Raw genomic sequence first — 27,681 nt, 5'->3', positions numbered from 1 at the left:
TTCGCCACTGCCGACACCCCGAAAATAAAATTCTGGCTCCACCACTACATAGGTCACATACTTTCAAAAGCTTGACCCCATACCAACTGCTATATCATGAGACTCGTGGCCCTATTGTGCTACCAATCTAAACATAAAATCTTAACAATGTGTATATGACATGTCAACTTGACATGTTTTTTTTTGACGCTCTCGCGTGTGTATCACAATAATCACACGCCACCTTATTTACGTGATCTGTGTCACGATAGTATATACTCCATATATATATTTTTACAAAATCAGTCGAGGTCAAAACTAATAACAATTTAGTAGATTGACTACCTTCTTCAACCGCGTAGGTAGGTAGAGATTTCATACCAAAATATAGTAAGGCGCGTGAAACAGGTGAAAAGAAAAGATCCTTCTGTAAATATTTACAGTACTCCGTAACTTCGTCGAACACCGCGGTGACTTGGATTCTCTGCTCTCTACTTAAACTCGCTCATCAAATTTCTTCTTCCATTTCTATTTTTTCATCAAAAATCTTTCAATTTTGGGCTGAAAACAAAAAATGTGGGGATTCAATTTTGAGAAAGTGTATTTTCCAGTGATTCTGGTGTTTTTGTTCTTCGCTGCTACATTTTTTCAAGGGATTTTTTGTGAACCTCAGAATCATGGGTCGTCTGCAATCGATTATACTTCCGTTTTTCGTGTTCAAGGGAACGTTTATCCTGATGGGTATAATTCCATTTTCCTAATCTTTCTTATTTTCTAATGATTTATTATTGATTAATCTTTGATTGATTCTTTTTTTTTTTTTCAAATTTCATCGATTTTAATGCTTGATTATGTATGTGTTGTTGTTAGGTTCAATTCCAAATTCCAATTTATATTGTTAGCTAAGCAATTTTGGACTGCATTTTTGTTATAATTGTGTTTTTGTTTTGCTTTTTTAGTGCGGAATTTATGATTTTTTCTTTTGTGAATTTGATTATTTCCCAATAGAATTTCCTGATTTAGTTTCATTGATTAATTAAAAAGCCGAATTTTTATCTATGTTCTGGATGCAATTTTCTTCTTTTTTCCATTTATATTATATAGTTTTTTTTTTGTTTTTTTTGGCAAATTATTATATAGTTTCTTTGAATGATAGTTGACTATTCTTTTGTTGATAAACTTGCTTGAGTTTTTTTATTTTTTTTATTTTTTTATTATTATTATTAACTTTCCTGCCCTTTTCCCTTTGTACCTTAAAAAATCAAAAGCAAAACTAAAATAAAAAGCTTAAATTTGGCTCCCTAAAAAAAAAAGCTTAAATTTGGCTGCAGTGATGAGTTATTGACTATCTATGGATGAAATTTACATGCTTCATCTTTATTTCTAGTACGATTTCTAATGTTCAACATTAAAATTATTTAAAGGGTTAATGACAAAATCAAACTACGACTGGATTGTTATAGTTAATAGCTTTTGAGCCCGTTCGATGAACGGACAATTATACAATGGTTGTTAAGCCGTCTTTTAAAGTGCTAATTTTATTGAGGGCTTGTGATTTTAGTGGGAATATATGACTTACATATAGGTGAAATTTAAAAGTTGATTGAAAAAATATACTTCATCCGTTCCGAAAATATCGCACCATTTGTTTTTTACACTATTCACACTACGACTTTGGCCATTTATTGTGATTTGTACGTAATGAAATTTTAGTCATGTGAGGTCATCATGTTAGATTCATATCGATATATATTTTCTAAATATTAATTTTTTATAATTTTTAATTGCTCATAATTTGATATATTAAGAATCAAATTACTCCCTCTGTCCCTTAATACTCGACCTGTTTTGACCGGACACGCTTGCCAATGCACAATTTTGACCACCAATTTCTTTAACTACATATTATAAAAACTTATAAAAATATTAATATTTTGTAAGTATATATTAAGATAAAGCCAACAATATATTATATACAAAGATTTATTTTCATATACTATAAATAAAATAGGGTCAAAGTGAATTATGTGAATAGTACAAAAAGTCAAAACAGGTCGAGTATTAAGGGGGACGGAGGGAGTAATGGTTAGAGGAGTAAAAGTCAACCATGGTACAATATTTCCGAAATGGAGGAAGTATAATTAGATGGTGAATTAATATTTAGTGTTAAAGAGAGAGATGGAGTGGAAAGGTTGAATGAATATATGATTTTAATGGTGAATTGATGTTGAATGAGGAAGATGGAGTGGAAGAGGGGTTGAATAGCTGTAAAATAGTTCGTATAATAAACAAGAGAAGGAAAAATTGGAAAAAATAAAGAAATAATTTATGCATGAAAGATGGGGGTGACATGTGTCATTCGAATCATCTATGGCCTTCCCTTCTAAATAGAAAAAGGGTATAGATGTTTAGTGAATGCTCAATTCTTTTTTAATTGTATCATTTGACTTTTACAATTTTACCTGTCATAGATTACTAACTTTGACCATATTTTTTAATAAAATATATTATTTTTGGATTGCTCTAAATGGATATTCTCTAAATAATTTTTACTATTGCTCCATCTCTTTTTGTTCTTTACATATTCTGTTTTGAGTATTCCATTTTGTTATTTACATTGAGATATTATCACATAAATGCCTAAATATTCTAAAACAAATTGTGTCCAAGGATTATTTTAACCAATTAAATCCATTGGGCATTTTCCTAATGTCAGATTCAGGATAAAAGTGAAAACATTATAGATAAATGTAATTTACATTGTTTAAATAAAAATTAGACGGAATCTCAATCCACATTAATTAGTCGTTAAATCGCGTGCATGATACCAAACGTAAAGAACAAAAAGGGACGGAGGGAGTAATAAATAATCACATATTTTAGTGGTCAAAGTTACGAGTAAACAAGCTTGAATATCAAAATGTTGCAATTAAAAAAGACCTGAGGAAGTATTAGGGAATTCAGGTCATCAATCTCATAAAAGGTGGTGCATCATGCTTCTAGTAAGCAGTTTGTCCTTCAGAATTGTTTTTTAAAATTACTCCTGAGGATGCAATTGCGGAAGAACGTTTAGGAAATTTTGTACTCTCTTATGCAAGCTTAGATAATTTGATTGATCCCGTTGTTAGGAGGGACTAGTGTCCAATAACTGCACTATTTGTTACTGAGTATATTAGAAGAGGACATCCTGAAGTATAACCAATTGCTCAAAGCCCTTTTCTGAATTTCAGTTTTTAGATGTTAGCTTCCTTCATACAACTGCTATCCTGCCAACGACTTATACCCCATATATTCATGAGTGGTACCATACACAAACATTAGTTGTAGATTCACGAGTGGCTTTCCTTTTAGTCCTTTTATTGCCTTCAGCCTCTAATGGGATATTGAGCCCATATGTCTTCTGGGTAATTTCTAAGTTCTCATTTCAGGGCATGTTCACTCCTTCGTGGTTTTCTATCAAAATGACAGGCATCTTAAGTCGTACTTCTGTCAAAGTTAAATTATTGGGTAAAAAAAACAGTTAGAAGTTACAACATGAGCATTTTGGAACTATCCAAATGCATGTTTAACATTTTCTGTAGCATTTCTTCAAAAAATTTGCAGCCCAATTATCAGTAGTGCTGAGATCTAAAGTCTAAACTATCAAATATTCAAATGTATCCCAAACAAAGGTGGAATTATAGTTCTCCTTCACACGTTCCTGCTTAGCTTCATGTGCCTAATATTTTTTCCTTCTACAGCTACATTGTGTCTCAACCCAGTTCATTTAGTTCTTCTTTATGCTGCTTGATTGACTTCTTTTTACTGCAGAGTCCTTCAAGAGAGTTCAAACTACATTTTAACCTGTTTCAAGTTCAACAAGTAATACGACATAGTTAAAATCAAAGCATAACTTTGATCACCTCTATTATTCATGTTAGGTGTGGTCTGGTACATGCTAGGTTGCAGGAACTTTACTTCCTTAGTTCATCTTTTTTTGGCATCAGCTGTAGATCATATTAGCAAACAAACTGGTTGTCATATGCCTTGGAGAGAAAAAATGGAGTGGGTGGACCCATTTTCCTTAGACTTATTACAGAGTCTTCTAATCATCATTGTGAGAATTTATATGGAGCTACTATGTTGATGTTGAGAAAGAGGGGGATCATCGGAAATGTTTCTAGTTTCTGACAAAAGACACTTCTTAGTTTTGTTTGGGTATCTATTTAACTGACGTTTGCTTCTTGTATGACTTTACTGTTGTTTCTTTGTTGAAGGGAATGTTTACTCTGATTGGTATGTATATGTGTTTCTAGATTTTCTCTTGTAATTAACTCTTAAATACCAGCTAGAGTCTTCAGTTTTTTCTTAGAGTATAAAGTACTATTATGTGTTTCATATTTCTGGTGAATATCATGTTGTGCGTAGTACTTTGATCACTGTTTTTATTTGTCCTTTTGAGTAAGGACACACTTCAAAACTGGTTCTATCTTCTAGTTTCTTTTGCTTCAATTGTTCCTATAACGATTTTAAAGTATTCCTCTCCAAGTTAAAATCTTGTTTCAAAATCTGAATTGGATTACACAGAAGGTGGCCACTGTAGGAAAGCAGGGATACGATCTTACTGTACTGTCAAAAAATGATTGTCTCGAATATGAAGTCAAGTTCTTTTATCACTTAATCACTCCATTCGGAGTAGCTTGTGCTAAAAAGGACCTCATCAATTTGGCAAAGGTCTACTCCATTTGTTGTGAATTGCTTCGGTTATTGTTTCCATTTCTTTGTTTCTCAAAACTCCTTTTTTGTCTCTCACTGGCTTCGTTCTGTCTTCATGTTTGGGGCACCTCATGATCGTTTCAATTTTGAATCTGAACCAAACTATCTGTCTATCTCTTGTTACACTTTTATACATGCCAATGCTTAGTGAAGTTCTTTTAAAATGTTTGCAGGTATTTTTACACAACCTTAAATATAGGCGAACCTCCTAAACCTTATCATCTTGATATTGATACTGGCAGTGATCTCACATGGGTCCATTGTGATGCACCTTGTGTTAATTGTCCCAAGGTATTTCTTCTTTGGAACATGTCTGATTTAGTTAATTGAGAATATGTAACTGTTTCCATGTCCTACTTTTCCTGTACAAATTGAAGGATAATATATCTCTCCCATGCAGACTCCTCACAAGCCTTACAAACCACTGAATAATGCTATCACATGCAAGGATTCCATTTGTAGCTTCTTGCAACATCCTCCGAACTATCTTTGTCGCAATCCTAGTGATCAATGTGACTATGAAATTGAGTATGCTGATCATGGGTCATCTTTCGGTGTACTAGTCAAGGACAACTTTCCCCTTAAATTCTTGAATGGTTCCACTGCACGTACTACACTGGTCTTTGGGTTTGTACTTCTTTTATCTCTTGTTGAACATTCAAATTTTACAATTGAAGCAACCTCTTCATATCTCAGATAAAGAATTACTTTCTCCAATCCAAATTAAGTTTTTTATTTATGTTTTTTATTTTTTATTTTTTACCCAAAGTAATTGTGATACTAATGTATAATTTGGCTTATAATTCCTTAATTCACCCTGCTTCTCAATCCTTTCACTGAATATGCTTATTCAATCAGTATTTAAGGAGCATATATTACTTACGTTACTTTTTTTTTTTTTTTTTTATATATATACGTCCATCACTCTCAAATAGTACTTATTTTGGATTGAGTGGATTTCAAATCTCTAATTCGAAATGTGTAATATCCTTATTCGAACTAATGCAGATGATAAATTGATGTTTATTGATTCAGGTGCGGCTATGATCAGGACTTCTCTAATTCAGCTCAACCTCCTTTTGTGGACGGAGTTCTTGGGCTGGCAAATGGAAAATCCAGTATCCTGTCTCAACTTCACGGATTAAAAGTGACCAAAAACATGTTTGGCCATTGCTTCAGTGATGAAGGAGGAGGTTACCTTTTCTTTGGGGACAAACTAGTTCCTTCAGGAACCGTTTGGGTACCGATGCTGAAAAACCGAATTGGGTTAGCATTCTTTTTTCTATCTAGTGTTTCCATTCTTTATGCATGAAATTTATAGTTTGGCGTAATTTTCTCTTAACATTTTGTTTTCCTAAACTCGTCAAATGATTTATTTTAGGAACTACTACTCAATGGGACCTGCAGAGCTACTTTTTAGTGGGAAAAATGTTGTCAAGGGTGGTCTTTCCTTTGTTCTAGATAGTGGAAGTACCTTTACTTACCTTAGTAGTCAAGTTTATGAAGCTGCATTATCCATGGTGAGAATGACTAGTACGGAGTAGTACTTGTATCTTGAATGCACTCCTAAAAATTGTTGCTAGCTGAAATTCATTTTCTCTTTTAGATAAAGAAAAATATCAATCAAAAGCAGCTAAAGATTGCTCCCGAGGATAAAACACTTCCAGTGTGTTGGAAAGGTGCAAAACCCTTCAAATCCATCAACGATATTAAACAATTTTTCAAGCCTTTGGCATTAAAATTCTCAAAGGCGAATAATGCAATGCTGGAAATGTCACCCGAGTGCTATCTTATTGTCAATGTAAGTACCTAGTTTTTTTACTTTTCACTTTCTCTGTGATAATTAGAAGAACACGATATTAAATCTTCCTTTTTCCGTTATTCAGAAAATTGGCAATGTGTGCTTGGGAATTTTGAATGGTGCTGAGGCAGGATTGGAAAATCTCAATATTCTTGGAGGTGAGTGAGACTTATGGTGTGAAGTTGGGTTGAACCGCGCGTTTATAACTTGTAATACTTTCTAGTAACTGTTACTAATTGTGTTGCTGTTTAATTTGCAGATATCTCACTGCTAAACAAAATGATGATTTACAACAACGATAAAAGCCAGATTGGATGGGCAACCGCAAACTGTGACAGGCTTCCAAAGTTCTGATCATCATATGCACTTGTGGATTTCTTTTCTCTACATGGGAGCATTCTTACCCGGGAATTTTTTTTTATTTTTTTCTCTTGATTTAACAGCTTGGATCGAGATAATGACATACATTTTTATCGATCGGAGCACGGCTATGATGAGCTATAGCATGATCCTGGAAGTTTACAACACCACCAACAGATGACGTAGTTGTTCAGTAGTGAAGATGGTACATAGACATAAATTGTTCGACATATTATGTAATCTTCGGCTTTGTTTTCATGTAAATGACAAGGTACATAATCATATGGACAAACTATTATAAATATTATACCAGAAATCCGCCTTACTGAAATAGTGGTTGCTCTGCATCCTGATTTTTTTTTTTTTGGACATAGGACTCTGCATCCTGATTGATGTCATGATAAGTGTAAATTTTATTTGAACTGTAACTATATTACCCTACTATAATAGATGAAGATTATTGTACGGAATCATATCCAGAGAGGACAGAACATCAATAACAGAGCAAACCCTGACACCCAGGGCACACCCAAGTCAAAGAAAGACTCTAAACCCCAAGCCAAGTATATGCAGCCCAGGCAGATCAAACCTCCCCAGATCACGTGTAAAGACACAGAGCAGAGCTAGGCAAAGCTGCATCAGTCCAAGAAGGGACCTGCAGGCTAAACGACAACGACAAGGAATAAAGTACATCGCCGTCATACACGTGGCGGCATCTAAGTAGGCCAAAGTACAGAATAGTACGCCTATAAATAGCACCCACATCATTCATGATGGGACATATTCTTACACACGGTACTTGCTCCACCTTCTCTCTATATTCCCTCTCTAAAGACTTCTTATCTATTTGCTGACTTAGGCATCGGAGGGGGTTTCCTCGGTTAAACCCCCGAGGTTAGCTCACGTTTGCTCTGCTTGACAGGGCCAAGGCACTCCGGAACGTCCTCCCAGTTCCACACTCGGAACAAGTGGCGCTAGAAGGAGGGGACTTCCCAGACCTTGCCTCTAAAAGACCTACCCTCCCACAAAATGACTGAGTCAAGCGAACCGATAATCCAGCAAATAGAACCACCCACCTCTAGAAACAACCAGAGAATCACAAACGTACCTTTGTTCGGCATGCCTCAGAGTCTTGGTCCGCCAAGAGAGACACCACAACCCAGAGCTATGGCAACCCCCAGCCAGGGCCAGGGCATCCCAGTTCCAACCAGTGCCTCACTAGCACGGTTGGGGGCACAGTTCTCACCCGACCAGATGCGCACAGCCATAGAAGTCCTGACCTTCCTTACCCAGACAACACCGCAAGCCCAGGTCATGAGGACAGCCCCAGAGGTTGAGGTTGAGCAGAGGAGGAAACGTCCCAGACCCCAAAACAGTCCGAACGTCTGGAGGAGGAATCTGCAGCAGGAGATGGAAGGGGCTGACAGCCAAGAATATGAGGCAGAAAGTATCACGCCTAGCAGAGCTCAACCCAGAGCGAGAACCGAACAAGCACCCAGCCAGAGGCACCACTCCGGGTCAGGTATGCCAAATCCCACCCGAGCAATAGTTAAACCTGATAATTCCCCTTTCTGTGATGAGATACTCTCGGAAAAAATGGAAAAGATAAAAATGCCCACCTGCAAATATTCCGGAAAGTCAGACCCAACGAATCACCTCTCTGCCTTTGGAGGACACATGATGCTATATACCAACACAGACTCTATGTGGTGTAAGGTTTTCCCTTCCACTCTGGAGGGGATGGCACAGAGCTGGTTCGGTAAAATACCCAAGGGCACCATAACCTCTTTCCGGCAGTTAGCCATCTTGTTTCGCACCCAATATGTGGCAAACATTGCCAGAGAAAGGATGACAGGGGAGCTGATGTCAGTCATCCAAGGACCTCAGGAATCTCTGAGGGAGTACATATCCAGATTCAATATGGAGGCATCGAATATACTCAAGTTACAGCAAGAGGTAGCAGTCCTGGCTATGATGACTGGTCTGCGGGATGGAGAATTCAAGAGTTATCTGGGCAGAAAGTCATTCACAACCCTGGCAGAGGTACTGGGGAAGGCAAATGAATTCATAAAAAGTGAAGAGATTGGCAGAGCAACCTCACGACGATATGTAGCAAGTGAGAACAATTACGGTAGTCAGAGCAGAAAAGAGCCGTACAAAACAGAATACCCAGACAAAAGGGAAAATCAGCAGCCCAGAAAAGATTGGCACGGGCAGGTCAGAGGAAGGGGTAGTGAGTTCAAAACTGAAAAGCGAGGCAAATTCAACGAATACACTCCTCTGGTTGCATCCAGAACCCAGATTTTTGCTATCAGCAAGGAGGATGAGAAATGGCAGAGACCACCGAAAATGTACAACAAATACAGGGACACGAAGAAGTACTGTGATTTTCACAAGGATCATGGTCATCTCACAGAGGATGCACTCACCTGAAAGATAACATTGAGGACCTGATCCGAAGGGGGTACCTAACACAATTTAAGGCAAAGAGCTCATACAGCAGGACCTACGAAAACAGGGATGATGAGGGTCGATTTGATAACAGGAAGACAGAGCAAAAACAGAACCACCCAGCAGAGCAGAAGAGGTCGAATGATATACTGGTCATAACAGGAGGACCAGTCTACGCTGGTACTACAGCCAGCGGTGCTAAGGCCAGTGTGAACGAATTTAAACACCAGGTTAATTACCACAACTCAGGAAAATGGCCTGCCCCTCCAAAAATCCCACAGTGCACTTTTACAGAAGATGATTGTAAGGGCATAATTTATCCCCATGATGACCCAATGGTGTTAGCTCTGGATGTGGCTAACAGAAAAATCCATCGAATCCTGATAGACGGAGGAAGCTCTGCAAACATTATATTCTGGCCAGCTTTCCAAGAGCTGCAGATTGAAGAGAAGCACGTAAAGCCAATTAGCTACCCAGTAATTGGTTTCACAGGAGCAACGGTGATACCAGAAGGAATAGTTAGCTTACCTGTCCAAATTGGGCAGGGGAAAGATATCAAGGATGTCATGGTTGATTTCATGATAGTCAAGGTACCCGCAGCATACAATGCCATTCTGGGCAGACCATTTATTCATGATGCAGGAGCAGTGGTGTCTACTTATCACCTCACCATGATGTACACAACGAATGATAACAGATCAGCTAAGGTCAGGGGAAACCAAGAGCAGGCTAAGAGATGCTACCACACAGCCCTGAAACAGCCACCCAGACCCCGCCCCTGGCAGAGGCAGACATTCCCTTGTCCAGAAAGAGAAAGAGAGCAGAGCGTAAAAAAGACGCACTACTGGACATGGAGAATTTTGAGCATCGTGAAGAAGGACTGTTAAAACCAGCCCCAGCAGAAGAAACAGAAGAGATAGAGCTGGAGGAAGGAGTAGAGGACAGAACAGTCCGAATTGGCACAGATATAGACCTTTCCCTGAGGGTAAATATCATCGATCTGTTGCGAGAGCACGCGGACATATTTGCCTTCTCTGCCGACGAAATGCCAGGGATTGATCCCAACGTCATGGTCCACAGGTTGACTGTTAACAGAGAAGTCAGACCGGTGAAACAGAAGAAGAGAGCTTTTTCGACAGAGAAGAATGTAGCCATCCAGGAAGAGATCAGCAAACTATTAGCAGCCAAATTCATAGAAGAGTGTGACTACCCGGAATGGTTGGCTAATGTTGTGATGGTAAAGAAAGCAAATGGTCAATGGAGGATGTGCGTAGACTTTACAGACCTAAACAGGGCTTGTCCGAAGGATTGCTACCCGCTACCCAGAATAGATCAACTGGTGGATTCCACCAGCGGGCATGCCCTTCTGAGTTTCATGGATGCCTTTTCGGGCTATCACCAGATCAGTTTGTTAGAATCAGACCGGAAAAAAGCCGCCTTCATCACAGACGCTGGAGTTTACAACTACAGGGCTATGCCATTTGGTCTAAAGAACGCAGGGGCCACATACCAGAAACTGGTAGACAAAATATTCGCAGGACAAAAAGGCCGAAACGTGGAGGTGTATGTAGATGATTCCATAGTCAAGAGCAAAAAGGAGGGTGATCACATTAAGGATCTGAAGGAAACTTTTGCAACATTGAGGCATTTTGGTATGAAATTAAACCCAAAAAAATGCGTGTTCGGTGTTAAGTCTGGAAAATTTTTGGGATTCCTGGTCAGTGAAAGAGGAATTGATGCCAACCCAGAAAAAGTAGAGGCCATACTCAACCTACCAGAACCAAGAAACATACGAGACATCCAGAGGTTGACTGGGAAAATGGCAGCACTCACCAGGTTCATCAGCAAGTCCGCGGACAAGTCTCTCCCCTTTTTCCAGGTGCTAAAGGGAAACAAAACATTTAAGTGGGGAGAGGAGCAAGAGAAAGCATTCAAGGAGGTGAAGAACCATTTGAAAAGCCTCCCAACCATAGCCAGACCAGAAGTGGGGGACATATTACAGCTATACATCTCTGCCTCCAAGAAAACTGTAGCAGCAGCTCTGGTAGTCGAGAAGGATAAAATCCAGCAGCCAGTCTACTTTGTCAGCCACATCCTCAACCCAGCAGAACAGAGGTACCCCCTGATTGAAAAAATGGCCTTCGCCATCATGATAGCTGCCAGGAAATTGAAACCATACTTTGACGCGCATAAAGTGCAAGTGTTGACTAATCAGCCTTTAGAGAAGTCATTGCAGAGGCTAGACACCTCTGGTAGACTCCTGAAATGGGCAGTGGAACTCTCAGAATATGACATCGAGTACAAACCCAGAACCGCCATAAAAGCACAGGCACTGGCAGATTTCATTGCAGAGGCATCATACGAGGAGGAGGAAGAACCATTGGGGACTTGGCAGATCTCAGTAGACGGCTCCGCCGCAGTCACAGGGTCGGGCGCAGGTATCATAATGGTGTCACCAGAAGGCAACATTTTCGAATATGCTATAAAATTTAAATTCAAAGCTTCAAATAACGAAGCAGAGTATGAGGCGGCAATCGCAGGAATCCAGATGTGCAAAGCAGCAGATGCTAAGAAAATAGTGCTCAAAACCGATTCACAGCTGGTGGCCAGCCAATATAGAGGTGAATATGAAGCCAGAGAACCGTCTATGCAGAGGTACTTGGCCTTGATGAAAGAAGCAGTAGCCCAGCTAGAAAGCTTTGAGATTCAACTGGTTCCCAGGGCAGAGAACAGTCAAGCAGACGCCCTATCCAAGTTAGCAAGTTCGACGCTACAGGACTTGGAAAGAACAGTGATGGTAGAGGTCCGGGAAGAAAAGAGCATTGACAAAAAGCCTGCAGTCAACTTCATTGACACTGAGCCACAGTGGTATGACAGCATAGTCTCATACAAGCTGGGAAGGGGCCTTCCCACAGCAGAGCAAGAGCAGAAAAAAGTAAAACGAAACGAGCATTGGTTCGTCATTTACCAGGGTAAACTGTACAAGAAATCATTTTCGTTGCCTCTGCTGAGATGCATATCAGCAGAGGAGTCACAACGAGTCATTGAGGAAATACACGAGGGAATATGTGGAAACCACATAGGCGGCAGGACATTAGCCTTGAAAGCTCTCAGAGCAGGATATTATTGGCCAACCATGGTAAGTGATTCTCAAGCATATGTTAAAAAGTGCGACAAGTGCCAGAAATTCGCCCCAGTGATCAACCAACCCTCTAATGACTTACAGCCAATCATCAACCCCATACCATTCGCCCAGTGGGGAATGGATATTCTGGGACCATTCACAGCAGCAAGCGGGGGAAGAAAATTTCTGATCGTGGCAGTTGACTATTTTACTAAGTGGATCGAGGCAGAGCCCACTAAAAGCATAACAGCCAAGCGGATGAAGGATTTCATCTGGAAGAACATTGTGACAAGGTTCGGCATCCCAGAAAGTTTGGTCTTCGATCATGGAACACAGTTCGACTGCACTCCTATAAAGGATTATTGCGCTGAACTAAGAATAAAATTCGCATACGCATCTGTGTGCCATCCCCAGAGCAATGGTCAGGCAGAGGCAGCAAATAAACAAATCCTGGGAGCACTGCGAAAGAAGGTAGAAGATTTTAAGGGTGCATGGGCCGACCTTATTCCAGAGATCTTATGGTCCAACAGGACCACTGAAAAAGAAGCAACAGGAGAAAGTCCTTACAAACTAGCTTTTGGGGCTGAGGCGGTCCTGCCTGTCGAAGTGGGTCTACCTAGCTTTAGAGTGCAGTACTATGAGGAAGGCACTAATGAGCAGCGTATGAGGGAAGCATTAGATCTCTTACCAGAAGTCAGGCTGCAAGCAGAACTCAAGTTGGCAGCAAACAAAGAAAAAATGAGCAGGGCATACAACAAGAGGGTAAAGCACAGACCTATGCAAGTGGGGGATCTGGTCCTCAGAAGAACAGCTGCCACTGGAAAGGGAAAGGCAGAAGGAAAATTCTCTGCCAATTGGGAAGGACCTTACCAGATCACAAAAGAGGTAGCCCCAGGCTCATACCATCTAATGACGATGGAAGGAAGAGAATTGAAGAATAGCTGGAATGCCAACATGCTAAAGAAATACTATGTATAGACACAAGAAGTTAATACTATAACAAGGCAATAGAAGCCAGAGTAGTTCTTCACTTTTGTAATTTTCCACGCTTACAAGCATAATAAAAATTGGCCCAGCTACCTTCGATAAGAAGAAAGTGCGTCAGGTCTCTTGGAAAAGTAAAAGGTCAACGGCTAAAACTCGTGAAAAAAAAAAGGGGGAAACGCTACCCACGAATAACTTGGTCTGATCAACCAAGTTATTGGGTAAGTTTTTTCTCAACGAGATTTAAGCAAAAACGTTTCTCGAGCTTTGTCCTGGCCAAAGCCAGGACAATTCAATAATACGCAGCCAAAGTAGGCTGGAATAAATATGAAGATACTTTTTGAGCTTTGTCCTGGCCAAAGCCAGGACAATTCAATAATACGCAGCCAAAATAGGCTGGAATAAATATGAAGATACCTTTTGAGCTTTGTCCTGGCCAAAGCCAGGACAATTCAATCATACTCAGCCCAAAGTAGGCTGAAGTAAATACAAAAACACTTCTCGAGTTTTGTCCTGGCCAAAGCCAGGACAATTCAATAAGGCACAGCCAAAATAGGCTGAAGTAAATACAAAAACACTTCTCGAGTTTTGTCCTGGCCAAAGCCAGGACAATTCAATAAGGCACAGCCAAAATAGGCTGAAGCAAATGCGAAAACACTTCTCGGTTTTTGTCCTGGCCAAAGCCAGGACAACTCAACAATACACAGTCCAAAACAGGTCGAGGCGAATATAGAAATACTTTTTGAATTTTGCCCTGGCCAAAGCCAGGACAATCAAGCATGCAAAGTGGGTCAAATGGAAATATGGGGGAAACAAAACAATAAAAAAAAATAGCAAGCAAAAAGCAACAAGGTAAAAGACAGCATAAGCACGACGAGTTAACAAACAACGGGACCGGCGGCTATACCTCAAAAACTTATGCAATGTACAGCCCTACAAAAATGGCCACTGTTGATCAAAACTAAAAACGATAAATATTATCCCCAGAAACAAATTCTTACTCTCCACGCAGGGAGGACAAAAACAACCAGAAAAAATAAACTACGCATTGGCTGAGGTAGTGCAAGATGAACATGGGGACAGCCGCCTGTGCCATTATTGCCCAACATCATCTTCAGCATCAGACAGAGGCAATTCCCCAGGGTGAACATTTTCAACACAATGATCAGGCACCCCATCATCTTCTGGCACCGCACCGCCCGCAGCTAGAGACGCTTGCTCGGCCTCCCTCTTCTTTCTCAAAAGCTCAACATGGAGCCCAGCCAACCAAGCAGCTTCGATTGGAGACCAGTCAAGATCAGGATGCTTTTCTTGCACTATTAGCGAAGCAGCCTTCCACCCGCCATCATAGCTCTGAGTGCGCAGAGCATACTGCTCATCTGACCGACGGAAGTCGCGAACGGCAGCCGCAAGCTGATCTTCGATGGAGTTCTGCAGTTGGGCCATCTCATTGTCATGAGACTGCTCAACAGAGAGAAAGTCTTGCTGGAGAGCCTCAATTTTCTGCTGTCCGGTGACCAGATCAATTTGGGCCTGAGAAAAGCTAGCCTGCAGCTGATCACGCTCTTCAGTAACAAGCTTCAATTGATCATTAGCCGAAGTAAGACAGGTCGAAGCTAACTCCAGATCAGCAGTGAGCTCCTCAATTCTCTTCTTTTGGGCCTCTATGTGAGCAACGTTGGCAGCAAGTCGTTTCTGGTAAACTATGAAGACTTCTGTCAACTCACGAACAGCGTTGCCACACTAAGAACATAGAAAAAGAGACAAGCATTATAAGTTGGTGCATAACAAAAGAAACGAACCAATGTACCAAAGGAGAAGAGAAGTAAACCAAGTATACCTCCATGACCTTCTGGCAGGCATTCGCCCCAGGAGTATACAAACGCTCTTTGGGCAGGTCGCTGGGCAACTGCAGACCTCTTAACATCCTCAGGGCAAGCGTCCCGCCTTTCTCAGGGTAGTTCCCATATAAGCTTTCTGATTCGGACACATCCCAGCGCGGGACAAAAGTACGATCCGAAGCAGAAGGACCAGAGAAGATAGCAGCCAGCTCAGGGTCGGCCTGGGGACGAATGTCGAGAAATTCTTTCTCAACAAACTCCTTATGCCGACCCGTGATATGCAGGTCAAGATCATCAGCAGCCAGATCACTTCCTTGAAGCTCTTGCTCCAGAAACTGTCGAAGAGAGCTACCAGAAGTGTTGCTACGATGGGGATCAGCCGCAGAAGGGGAGGCTCGAAGTTGCTCAGCTCCACTATCAAGCCTAGGTTGTTTCCCAGGACGCTGAACAAAAGGCGGCTCCTCAGCTTCGATATCCACAGGTTCCGACGCAGAGCCCGAACAACCTGGCTGGTCACATACCTCACCAGCCACTTCCCCAAAATCATGGCCTGCATCCTCTGTCGGAGCTTCGAGCCCAGCCTCGAAATCGGCTCGGTCACGACGAGAGCCTGACAGAGCACCACGATGGGAAGCTCCGCGAGAGGTCTGCCCTCGACGAATAGGAGTGCTCGCAGAACCAGTGTTTGTAGAGGAGACCACTCGAGACACTCTGGGAACGATCCCAGAACCGCCACCCCGACCAGAACGGCGTGTAGAACTTCTCCTGCTGCCCTCTATTTGGTCAGCCAAAATTTGATACCCATTCGCAGCAGGATCGGGGGGAGCAGCGCAGATGAAAGAACCATCAGCCCGAACACCCAATTCCTCAAGATTCAAGAATCGACGACCTAACAAAAAAAAAAAAGTAAAAAAAAAAAAAAAAAAAAAAAAAAACAACTCGCACAAAGAGAAAAGAAAACGTGAAGTGAGAAAGTAACACAGAACTAACCTTGAGGGTGAGTAGAACAAAGAAACATAGCGGACAACACGTCATTCCGCAGAACATAACTTGAATGCGGAAGCCAAACACGAGGCAACCGCCCAACCTCTTTACCAGCAGCATTAAACTTGGGCTCAGATGAAAAATGCTCAAAAGCCCTCTCCTCCAAGACAGCACCATCCAAAATCTCGACTCCCTCTAGCCGAGTCCGAGGTCTAACAAAGCCCCGAGCAACAGGAAAGTCAGCAGGGACAGCGAGCCAGTAAAACCTATCCTTCCACTCCTTTTGGCCGGTAGGCATCCCATGGAAGGTCAATCTTCCACGATTGCAATAGATGGAAAACCAGCCAATCTTGTTCCCAGTACCGCTGTTGCGCAGATGATGGACTCGCTTACAGAGAGAAAGGGTCTCAGGAAACTCCAAAAACCGACAGACCCAAATATAGCTGATCAAAGTACGAACAGCGAAGGGATGGAGCTGAGCTAAGCAAACGTTGAAGGCACGAAGAATCTTCACCAGGGTAGGATCCAGAGGAAAGCGCAGACCAAAATCCAGACTATAGGCATAAACGCCTATGCACCCCTCTGGTGGATGAGTAATCCGAGCATCATCGTCTGGCACGATGAGTCGATAACCATCAGGCAGACCATAAAACTCTTTACCAACAACAGCGTGATTCTCTTTTCGCGCATCATCAGTCCACTTAGTGTTCAGCTTCGCGTGTAAGGGACCAAAAGCAGAGGCCTCAGAAAGGAAGGGCGTCGAATCCCCAGGAACGACATTCTCTTCCACGTAGTTGGGAAAAGGCCTCATCTCATTCACCTGGGCCAAAATATCCTCCCCACCAGCTTGCCCACCCACAGAAATAGTGACATGGTTGGCCATCATAGAACGAAAGATAGATTCCCGGCGTCTGTAAACACGCAAAGACAGTTCAGACTCATTAGCTCCAGCAAGCTGCTCAAAATCATCTAACCAGGCCTGTTCAGACAGAGGCTGAACATCAAGCCCTGGGGGGACATTGGACGGCGGATTTATCCTAACTATCCGTGACAGATAGTCATGGCGCATCTCCCTAAGAGTTTGACGTAAAGATGGGGACAGGTCGGCCGTAGAGTCAGGACTTCCAGAATCACCCGCATCTGGGGGGGGCGGCTCCTCCCCAGAGGATTCATCGTCAGAGGACAAAGGAATCACAGCAGGCACAGAGCGAGACAAAACATCATGCATTGATTTGGTTCTGTGCTCAGCAGAAGCCCGAGTCTCCTCATCAGAAGATAAAGAGACAGAGGAGGGAGAAGAGGTAACATAGGAAGCAGAGGAAACGCTTTTAGCGCCTGAGCTACTAAGGTTTTGGCTATCAGATGCATCAGACATTATGAACTGAAAGTCACAGGACAAGGGAAAAGGGCACAAAGGTAAATAACAAAAAAAAAAAAAAAAAAAAAAAAAAAAGGGGAAAAGCTACTCAACAATGGCGGAAGTTCAAAAACGACTTAACAATGGCGAAAAATACCAGAAATTGAAACCCCAAAGACACTAAAATCAAGCGAACAACAAACAAAAGTCGTGCAAAAGAATCGAAAAAACATCAAAAAAATAGAAACTTACCGGAAAAAGAAGATAGAGTTATAATCAAAAGGAACACAGCAACGAAAACCTCCCTTCGCGAAATGGCAAACGAAAACACGAGGGGCAAATGACCACCACAAGCAACAAGAACACTAGCAATCGACCGGAAAAGTGACGGCAAACACAAAAATGTGCAAAAGATCGAATTTTGAGAAGAGTTTTGCAAATAACAAGCAACGGAAAATGAGAGCACTCGAGTGTTCTTTCTCAGAAACGCCAAGGAGAGAGAAGGTAAGAAATGAAGATGAAGAAGGAAGGAAGTTACCTTTTCTTTTTAAAAGCCAAAGAAGAACGGCTAGGATGCGAGCAACGATACAGTTGCACAAGCAGGATGAAGGACACGTGTAGACCTCAATACAACCAAACTTAATCATGATGAAAGACGGTCCAGATTGAGCGACGATTCCGATTGACTCTTCGGATGGGCAACGCGTGGCACGAGGAAAAGCCGGTTAAAATCCCCAAAGATTTCTTACCATTCACCTCAAAGAAAGCCCGCCTAAAAAAAAAAAAAAAAAAAAAAAAAAAAAAAAAAAAAAAAAAAAAAAAAAAAAATCTACTCTGGAGGGACTGGTAGCAAGAAAATACACAGCCAGAACAAAAGCAAGAAACCAACAAAACAAGCATTGCAACCCCAAAGAGTCCAGATCAAGGACAGAAGAGCAGACCTGACTTAAAAGGTCAGCTCTACTCTTGAGGGACTAGTTGTACGGGGTCATATCCAGATCAAGGACAAAAGAGCAGACCTGACTTAAAAGGTCAGCTCTACTCTTGAGGGACTAGTTGTACGGGGTCATATCCAGATCAAGGACAAAAGAGCAGACCTGACTTAAAAGGTCAGCTCTACTCTTGAGGGACTAGTTGTACGGAATCATATCCAGAGAGGACAGAACATCAATAACAGAGCAAACCCTGACACCCAGGGCACACCCAAGTCAAAGAAAGACTCTAAACCCCAAGCCAAGTATATGCAGCCCAGGCAGATCAAACCTCCCCAGATCACGTGTAAAGACACAGAGCAGAGCTAGGCAAAGCTGCATCAGTCCAAGAAGAGACCTGCAGGCTAAACGACAACGACAAGGAATAAAGTACATCGCAGTCATACACGTGGCGGCATCTAAGTAGGCCAAAGTACAGAATAGTACGCCTATAAATAGCACCCACATCATTCATGATGGGACATATTCTTACACACGGTACTTGCTCCACCTTCTCTCTATATTCCCTCTCTAAAGACTTCTTATCTATTTGCTGACTTAGGCATCGGAGGGGGTTTCCTCGGTTAAACCCCCGAGGTTAGCTCACGTTTGCTCTGCTTGACAGGGCCAAGGCACTCCGGAACGTCCTCCCAGTTCCACACTCGGAACAATTATGAAATTGAGAAACTTAGTCATAGATTTTATTTTTATTTTTATGGTTTGTTTAATTACTAGCTGCACCGCCTGGCGCCTGCACTATGCACTCTTGCATTTGGAGAGGGCACACCCTAGTATTAATGCGGAGTTCTTTAACTTCTTTAGCTTCTTGTTGATGCTAACGACAACCGAACAATAGCACCTTATTTTGTAGGGCGATCACGGTGCCTAGGGGTACGTCCTTGTGGAAGGTTGACTTCTTATGATTGGAGGCCTTGCCCGTGAACGATTAATTTCTTAGAAAAGTACCACGTTGAACCCATCAAGTATTGGTAAATCACGAGGATGTTACCTCCATGGTCGAATGCTTGGAAAAGTACGATGGCGCTGATAACTTGAGTTCTTCAATAGACGAGAACGCTAAGAACTACGCTATGCTACTGCTAGCCTATTAAGCCTAGGGCTAACTATGCGCTAATGCTAAAGCTAAAAACGTTAAGAAAAGTAGAAATGTTCTGAGTGGTTTTTTTTTGTTAGGGGCTTTCTTCTGATCAATGTTGCTTACTATTTATACTTCTACCTTTTTCGCCGTTGGAGGGAGGCTATGGAAGGATGAAAGTTATCTCCCTTAACTGTCGTAGTGCGGAGGAGTTTCCGGATGTAGGGCAGTTTATGTCCACGTCATCCACTTCTTCTTCTTGGCCTGGTCTCTGCGGCCTCCTTGATTTGGTTGGCATTGGACTTATACTCCTGGCTTCAACGCTTGTCTTTTCAACCTGGACCTTCATGATTTTTGGTCCTAACCTTGTAATTGGGCTTCGGTCCTTCTTTCTAGAACCTTTTGAGAAGTCATATACCATTTCTAAGGGCGAAATTTAAAATTTGAAATGTGCATAACAAATGCCCCCTAATTTGATAGGGTACATTGTGTACTTATCCAAAACTATCTTAGTGGAGGGACAAGTTTGTCAAATTGATCATTCGTCAAACATGGCTATAGTGAATCCCAAATTTGACTACTGAGAATGACTGTTTTTTAGGCTCTCGGACTTGGCATAATTTATTTATACCATAGACAAGATGTATTGACTCTAGCACGTTTCTCATTTGTCATGGACTCTCCTATAATTGATTTATATGGGGAGTGAAGTGTTGGTTCTTTGTATGATTGTCACCCAAAGAGTGAGGCTGCTTGAATACTGTGTTCTAGATAGTTGAAGTTGGTTAAGTGATCCATTAGGTTGCGCTCCTTTAATTTCTATGGGGTTTTAGGTATGATTTTTGGTTGAATGTCTAGCGCTACCCCAAAGATTGTAATGCCAATGGCTCTGTTGCCCTCACCTGGTCTAAACTGGTCTATCTCCCCTTCTTCATCACCAATGATATTCCAAGGTATGATCTTCCTGGAGATGCACTTGTTTCATATGCTACAGGCGCAATCATAGAGTATTACTTCGGTTTCCCCATAATCGCCACACACATAAACCGCTTATAGTTCGTGTGCTTCTCAATCGTAGTTTTACTAAGGAGTTTGATCATAGTCCTAGGTGGGAGGTGATGCTCCACTAACTCCACCCCCCCCCCCCCAAAGATTTACAAACCCTTGCACACACTTTCTCTTTGTAGCTTGATCCAACCCTGAGAAAATGTGTGTACTTAGAATATCGAGGTTCTCTCCAAGCCTGGTGGCGTTGGAGGATATGATTCTTGCCAAAGTGTTTAAGGAGGGTTGTTTCTCTGGACTTCACCTGTTCTTGAAGATTTTTTTCTTGATATTCCCTCGAAACATCCTTGGCTAAATGGTGATTGATACATCTGCCAGGATATTGGGAATCCCCTCCGATTTCTAGAAATTTTTTATTATTGAGAGAGTCAGGAACAAAGCCAATTATGTTCTCCATCATTCTTCCATAGGTTCCATGTTTTGAATGAAGATAGAGGGGGTTTTCATTTTTCTGATTTTGTTGTCTTTATTTATAGAGTTTTTGAATCTCTAAATGGTGGGCCGTTATCTTCCCGGATATTCAGGATTTTTAACCTCCACTTTCCGATTGAGTGGGGTGGTTTAGCTGAATGGGGAGTTTGTGATACACTCCATGATTTCTGTATGACTTTTTAAAGACAGTTTGCAAGGTCGTATTTATGTTCATGAGTTCACATCTAGAGTTTATGCTAGAGATTTAGTACTTAAAAAAAATTCACTAAGCGTACATCAACTTTAAATGAGATAATGAAACAACAAAATAACTAACTTAGTTGAATTAAACTTAAATACCTTGGTGGTTAGGCCGTCCTGGCACATAGATCAAACATTCCTATCATCTCCTTTGTTGAATTTGGTGGAGAAAAGGGCCTTTGACGCCTCGAAGTCAGCATCAAAATTGCCATACTCGTCGTCATTGTCTACGAGTAAGAAGTATGGACGAGGACGGCCGTTTATAACGGCGGCGTTCCAAAGCTGACAAGCGCACTTGTACTTCAAAAAAGTGAGATCTCCATCATTTCTTTGCATTGAGTGATCTCATAGCATGAGAAACATACCACTTGAAGCCTCCGGACGTAATCGCGGTCTAGGTTTGGCTGGAGGTATTGTGGTATAATTTCCTTACCCTAGGCTTTGCAAACTAAGGCAACACTAACCCTGGTTGGTTGGTCCAACTTAGCCCATATTTGGCTTTCTAGATCGAGCATCGCACCGACCTAAGTCGCACTTGCTCTCTTAGGATCATGAGAAGCCTCTTATGCCTTATGCTCGGCACTGAACATCTTTTTGTAAGCTCTTTCGAAACGGCTCTTGCCAAAACGATCCCTTGTCGTCTTATGTTTGACCGCAATATCTGATGTGCTTGTAATTAGAACATCTTTAGGAGCCAAATATGATCTATTTTGTGTACATATTAGCGTAGTTTAGTTGCATATAGTTGCATTTAGAGCTATTCCTACTCTATTGTTTTTCTTTGCTTGTTTTCTACAAAGAGCTCCTCTCTCCCTGTTTTCAGGCCAAGCTAAAGCGACGCACAGAGTATGGATATCTCCCTAATCCAAAAGAGAGATTGACCACACCAATGGGTTCGAGATCAAGCTCTGCGGCATCCTCGTCATCCCATCTCACTACTATCATTGAAGGATCTCACAAGGGAAAGAGAAGTATGGGTGGAAAGCTTCCACCAAGTTGAGCTTTTGGACTTGAAGTAGCACAACATTTATACAACGGGAGACGTGAAGAAGAGAAGAAGGGAAGCTAGGGGCATGATCCATGCACAGATGATGCAACCCTTATATTGCATTGGGAAGGAAGAACGCCATGGGAAGAAACCAAGCATGAGCCGTGCAAGATTCCACTTTGGTCGTGCAGATTCTGGGGCACGACCCTAGCATGGGTCGTGCAATACCTCCTACCCAAACCCAGCTCGAGGTTGTGTGTGGAAAAACATGTGTGTTTAGGTTATTAGAATAACCTAATAAGTAAGTGCGCCAACCGACCAAGCCTAAGCTCAGCCGGCCAACAATTCTCACACACACACACGCCCATGGGCCTGCACGACAGTGGGCTTTGGGTCGCGCCCTTGCCTCGTTGCGTGCAGCACCTGGGCTGCTGTGCTTATGCGCGCACTCGGGCAGTCAAGTGGCCGCGGGCCAGCGCTGCCGTGTTGTTGTTGCTGCGAGCATTCGCGCCCATGGGCCTCGAGTGCTTCGCGCACTCGGCTCGTGGGCCGCACTCCGTCTTGCGTATAAATTATCGTCCGACAATTTATTTATCGTGTCATACGATACGATCCAACGTCGTACGATACGATTATTCATTTCGCCTAGCTTACGAATATACGCAATACGTTATACGATTCCGATCCAACGTCATATCGTATATTTATGTTTTTCCGAACTAATTCCCTAAAAGCTATTAAATGAATTTCCGATTCATTTAATCTGGTGATCTGTTACATGTCAATGGTGTGACCTTATAGGTTCAGTCAAGAGTAAGCTGTGAGCCTAATATAGATTAGAACTCACTGTTCGGAAGCATGGCTCCAGCCAGCTGTTCCGATCACTTGATCTCACTGAATTAATTGTTCGTAATTAATCTGAACCTTGGTATTAGAATAATGCACCTTGGCTGAAGGACATATTTTCTTCAGTTATTGCAATCATTAATTAAGGAAACACTCATTCTCATGGAAGATGGCGTTTTCCATTTCCTCACCTAAATTTGAAGAATAATAGTGGTTCTTAATATGGAGATGGAAAGTACACTGGTCAAGTCCCCTTGTTTTACAGAGGAATATAGGCGATTGGGTCACTGACGTGACGTGTTTATCCACACTGGAAGTGAATCGTCACATCCATTGAATCCTTCCGCGTTTTTCAATTTGCGAGAATTCTTAAGCTCGGCTTTTATTAATTAAGTTAATTACGAACCCTCGTTTTTTTGTAAATGGATTAATGATTTAAAAATATCCGCTGCATTTGGGTCCTTCGTTTTTTATTTAGGACCATCTAAGTAATAGGGTTTCATCAAATGTCATGAAAAACATATTATATATAGACTGTGATAATACATAAGGCATCACATGGTTACAACTTAGAAGTTTAGTAATGCACCAAAAATATATATCTAAGACATGTACCCAATATATATAATTAAAACTTATGCAAATATTAAAACGTAACGAGGTATAGGATATAAACCTATTTTTGGACAACCCATTTAAGCAAAAGTTGCATTAGCGCTGACTAATCAGTTAGGGTTTAGTAATTCGCCCGAGGAGTGTGTTAAAGAAACATATAGGCAAAAGGTGGTGAAAATGAAATTCAAGAACGCAAAATTAGGTTTTGGAAGATTAGAATTTAGGGGTTGAATGTACAAATTTTGGAGTGGGTTAAACAAGAAAGTCGAGGGGAGAAGGCGGGAAACATAGTAAAAGAATTTCACTGTTGGAACAAAATAGGGGGAAATTATGGACACCTTGCCCTAAATCATCATTTTTATATCATACTTCCCCTGTTCTTATATATATGATATAATTATTTAGTCACGTTTGCCAATGCACGAGTTCGAACATTAATATCTTCAATTACGGATAAGAAAAAATTATAAAAAGTTGATATTTAAAAAATATTATTGAGACGAATCTAACAAGACCCCTCATGATTGTGTTTTTTCTTAAGTATAAATCACAAAAGGGAGTCTAAGGAGCTTGTGTGAATAGTGTTCAAAACCCAATTGTGTCATGTAAATAAGATTAGATGAAGTATTAGGTAATGTCAATACGTGATGTTGATAATGTCCATATATGTAAGGATGATACATAAGGATGATAACTTCCAATCAAATGTTTGGATACTACATACCACAGTTAGTAATACATCTCAGTTCCTCCCTTTTCCCATGGCGTTCAACTTTCCAGCCATGGCAACCATCAAATCGACGAGAATGCCTTAAACCCTCATTATTCTTCAACCCAAATGCGCTATCCAGATCTAACAAACCCACTCCCGACGATTTCCAGTTCATTTGTTTGTCCATTTTTTGCGGGCGACCACCAATGTATTTCGTTTATCGAATCCCCGACCATGGCAACCAATAAATCGTTGTAATTCCCAACAAGCACCGAATTTCTTTGCTATTTCCTTCCATATAATCAACACCTTCGTCTTCTTCATCCCCATTGATTTCCAGATCAAGGAAACCCAAAACCTAGAAGTTTAGATGAACAAAGTCCCACCATAAATTCTTCTTCTTCGATGGACGATGAACAAACTCCGATGTCGATGAATGATGAAGGATAAAGAACGACGAGGGTCAGTTTGCCGGCCAGCGGACACCAAAGAACTCCAACGATAGTTAGTGGTATATAATTATTGGTTAGCTTAGGTAAGATGAGAGACAAATTAAGTTAATTATTGATTGACTTTCATAACTATCCTACTTATTGATTTTCCTATAATATTAGACAAATACAAATCATTAGTTTTGAAAAATTCAGAAATATTTTCATAAAATAATTTGTTTTTTTTTTTGACATATGCTTAAAGAAGGTTACAAACAAGTAGAAAAACTTAAAAGGGTAGCAGTTGCTTTGGTTGCTAGCAGATGTGCCTGTTGGATCCTCTGCCTGTCCACTTTGTGAATTGTGCACCATCTGAACACCCTTCCAATCCTCTGAATTTCCTTGATAGTCCAACTAATCTGATATCCACCTGTGAATTGTCCTGTAACATAGCCACCAAATTGTGAGAATCAGTAAAAACAGCTACGGAGTCAATATCAGATTGAACAGCCCATCTCAGGCCAAAAAGACAACCAGAGCTTCTGCGTGCAAGGATGAGCTAGCCACCCCAAAGGTTTCACCCCCTATTACTTCCAGATCGTTATCAATTTCAAGGAACCACCCCATTCCTGCTTTCATCGTGTTTTTGTTCCACCCACCATCAGTTAAGAGGACCCTCTGATCCCCCCTTGCCCCTCTTTTGCCAGAGTTGCTTGAAAGAACCCAGGGGGGTACACAAGATCTCCTTCTGAAGGGTGAAGCTGACGCATGGTAGCAGAAACACTACCTTGCAACAAACCTTGTTGACTAAGACCTTCCTCAATGACTGCCTTCACCGTTGCTCTATTCCACACACATCCTCTAAAAACATGGTTATTCCTGGATAACCATAAACCCCACAACGTCCCTATGAAGTACGTACACCTTTCACTCTCCTTACCATCCCGGCAGATAAACAACCGGATATAATAGAGGAGCCAATCCAAAAACGGAAGTTCCCCATTGATTTCTAAATGGATACCTAAGTTTCCATCCCTCCAAGTTTCCTTTGCTATCTCACAAAACCGAAAAATGTGTTGGGTATCTTCATCCTTGTTATTGCAAAAGCCACACAGCAGAGAAACATGTATGCCTCTCCTATTAAGACCTACCTTTGTAGCCAGACCCCCTTTGAAAATTTTCTACATGAAGAGCTTCCATTTAGGAAGAATATTAAGGGACCACAAAAGTTTGAACACATCTGTCATCCGAGTTCTCTGGTTTGAGGGAACCACGTTGGAAGAAAGCATAGCATATGCCGTCTTGACTGTTAGCTTTCCTGACTTGTGATGCCACCAATAAAGATAATCCTGGCTTTCCTCCTCCGGTAGTTCCAAAGAGACAATACTTTGAGCATCATAGAATTTGAAGCAGGAATTTATCCTGTGATGATTCCAAGTAACTCCAAAAGGCAATATAAAATCATTTCACTTCCACTCTTCAGCCTGCTGTGGAGTAATGTGTGACTTGAATTCTGGAATCCTGTCGTGTACCCATCTGGCTTTTCCTGAAGGAAATAGTGCCTTTGGTTCAAGTATGCATATAATATTAAGTCTAATAAATGCGGTTCAGTATTAATTAACAAGTTAATAATTCAGTGAGATCAAGTGAGCTGAATGCCTAGCTAGAGGCCGCTTCAGTTCAAGTGGAATTAATGATATTAATCCACAACTTACTCTTGACTGAACCCGTAGGGTCACACAAATAGCACGTAAACGGATCAAGTATTTAATGGCATTAAATACTCCATCTATGGATATTCGGAATCGACGGATCTTGGTTTCAGTGGGAGCTGAGATCGTCACAAGCAAGAAATGAATACTCCGGAAACGATGATATTGCCGGAAACGGAAATATGGATCGTATCGGAAATATAAATATTATCCAAGTCGTAGATGTTGCCGGAAACGGAAACATGGTACGTGTCGGAAAATATTATCGGAAATGGAAATGTTATCAGAATCGGAGAATAATTCCGGAAACGGAAATATTAAATATTTGGTCGAAACGGAAATTAATTCCGGAATCGGAAATATTAAATATTGTTCGTATCGAAAATGAATTCCGGAATCGGGAATTTAATCGGAAGCGTATCGTACGAATTAGCATCGGACGAGGCTCGCTAGACGAAGGCCCAACACGAAGCCAAGCCATCGCCCAGCAAGCCACACGCATCACCATCACACGCCAAGCCTCGACCAGGCCCAGCGCAAGGCCAGGCCCAGCCAAGGCCTTGGGCGCGCGAGCGGACACAGGCAGCGAGCATGGGCCGAGCGCTGTGCGCTCAGCGTGGGCCGCAAGGCCTGCGCGAGTGTGCGGTGCTCGTGCGATGCTCGTGTGCGTGCTATACGAATCCTAAAGCTATCAGGATTCGATATATAATTAAATCCTAATCCTAATAGATTAAGTTTATTATTTAGAGTTCAAGTTGGATTCTAATTAATAAATCCAAATCCTAGTAGGATTATAATTCCTTTTCCATACCTCTATAAATAGGAGCCTAGGGTCATAATTTATAGAGACAATTGAAGTATTCTAAAGGTAAGATTTTGAAGAAAAATTAGCCATACACTTGCACCTAATAGCCGAAATTCCTCAGCTACCTTAAGG

The 27,681-nt window shown here is 41.5% G+C and overlaps 2 protein-coding genes across 2 annotated transcripts; both read left to right on the top strand.

The window, feature by feature from the left end:
- The first annotated feature begins 376 nt into the window (after window positions 1–376).
- LOC110784821 (aspartic proteinase Asp1) lies at window positions 377–7,356 on the top strand. The gene is made up of 9 exons (XM_021989267.2): window positions 377–720; window positions 4,908–5,025; window positions 5,135–5,361; window positions 5,770–6,000; window positions 6,116–6,254; window positions 6,341–6,535; window positions 6,621–6,693; window positions 6,795–6,882; window positions 6,979–7,356. The coding sequence occupies exons 1-9, from the start codon at window positions 554–556 to the stop codon at window positions 7,037–7,039; spliced, it is 1,299 nt and encodes a 432-aa protein (XP_021844959.1). The 5' UTR covers window positions 377–553; the 3' UTR covers window positions 7,040–7,356.
- Window positions 7,357–7,924: 568 nt separating this feature from the next.
- LOC130472071 (uncharacterized) lies at window positions 7,925–10,021 on the top strand. The gene is made up of 3 exons (XM_056842492.1): window positions 7,925–9,246; window positions 9,312–9,936; window positions 9,989–10,021. Exons 1-3 carry the CDS (start codon window positions 7,925–7,927, stop codon window positions 10,019–10,021), a joined length of 1,980 nt encoding a protein of 659 aa, XP_056698470.1.
- The last annotated feature ends 17,660 nt before the right edge of the window (window positions 10,022–27,681 follow it).

The sequence above is a fragment of the Spinacia oleracea genome, chromosome 4 (assembly GCF_020520425.1).
Source record: "Spinacia oleracea cultivar Varoflay chromosome 4, BTI_SOV_V1, whole genome shotgun sequence".
NCBI classification, from domain to species: domain Eukaryota; kingdom Viridiplantae; phylum Streptophyta; class Magnoliopsida; order Caryophyllales; family Amaranthaceae; genus Spinacia; species Spinacia oleracea.
Note: the sequence above shows the minus strand (reverse complement) of the source record. Positions and strands in the feature narration are given on the sequence as shown.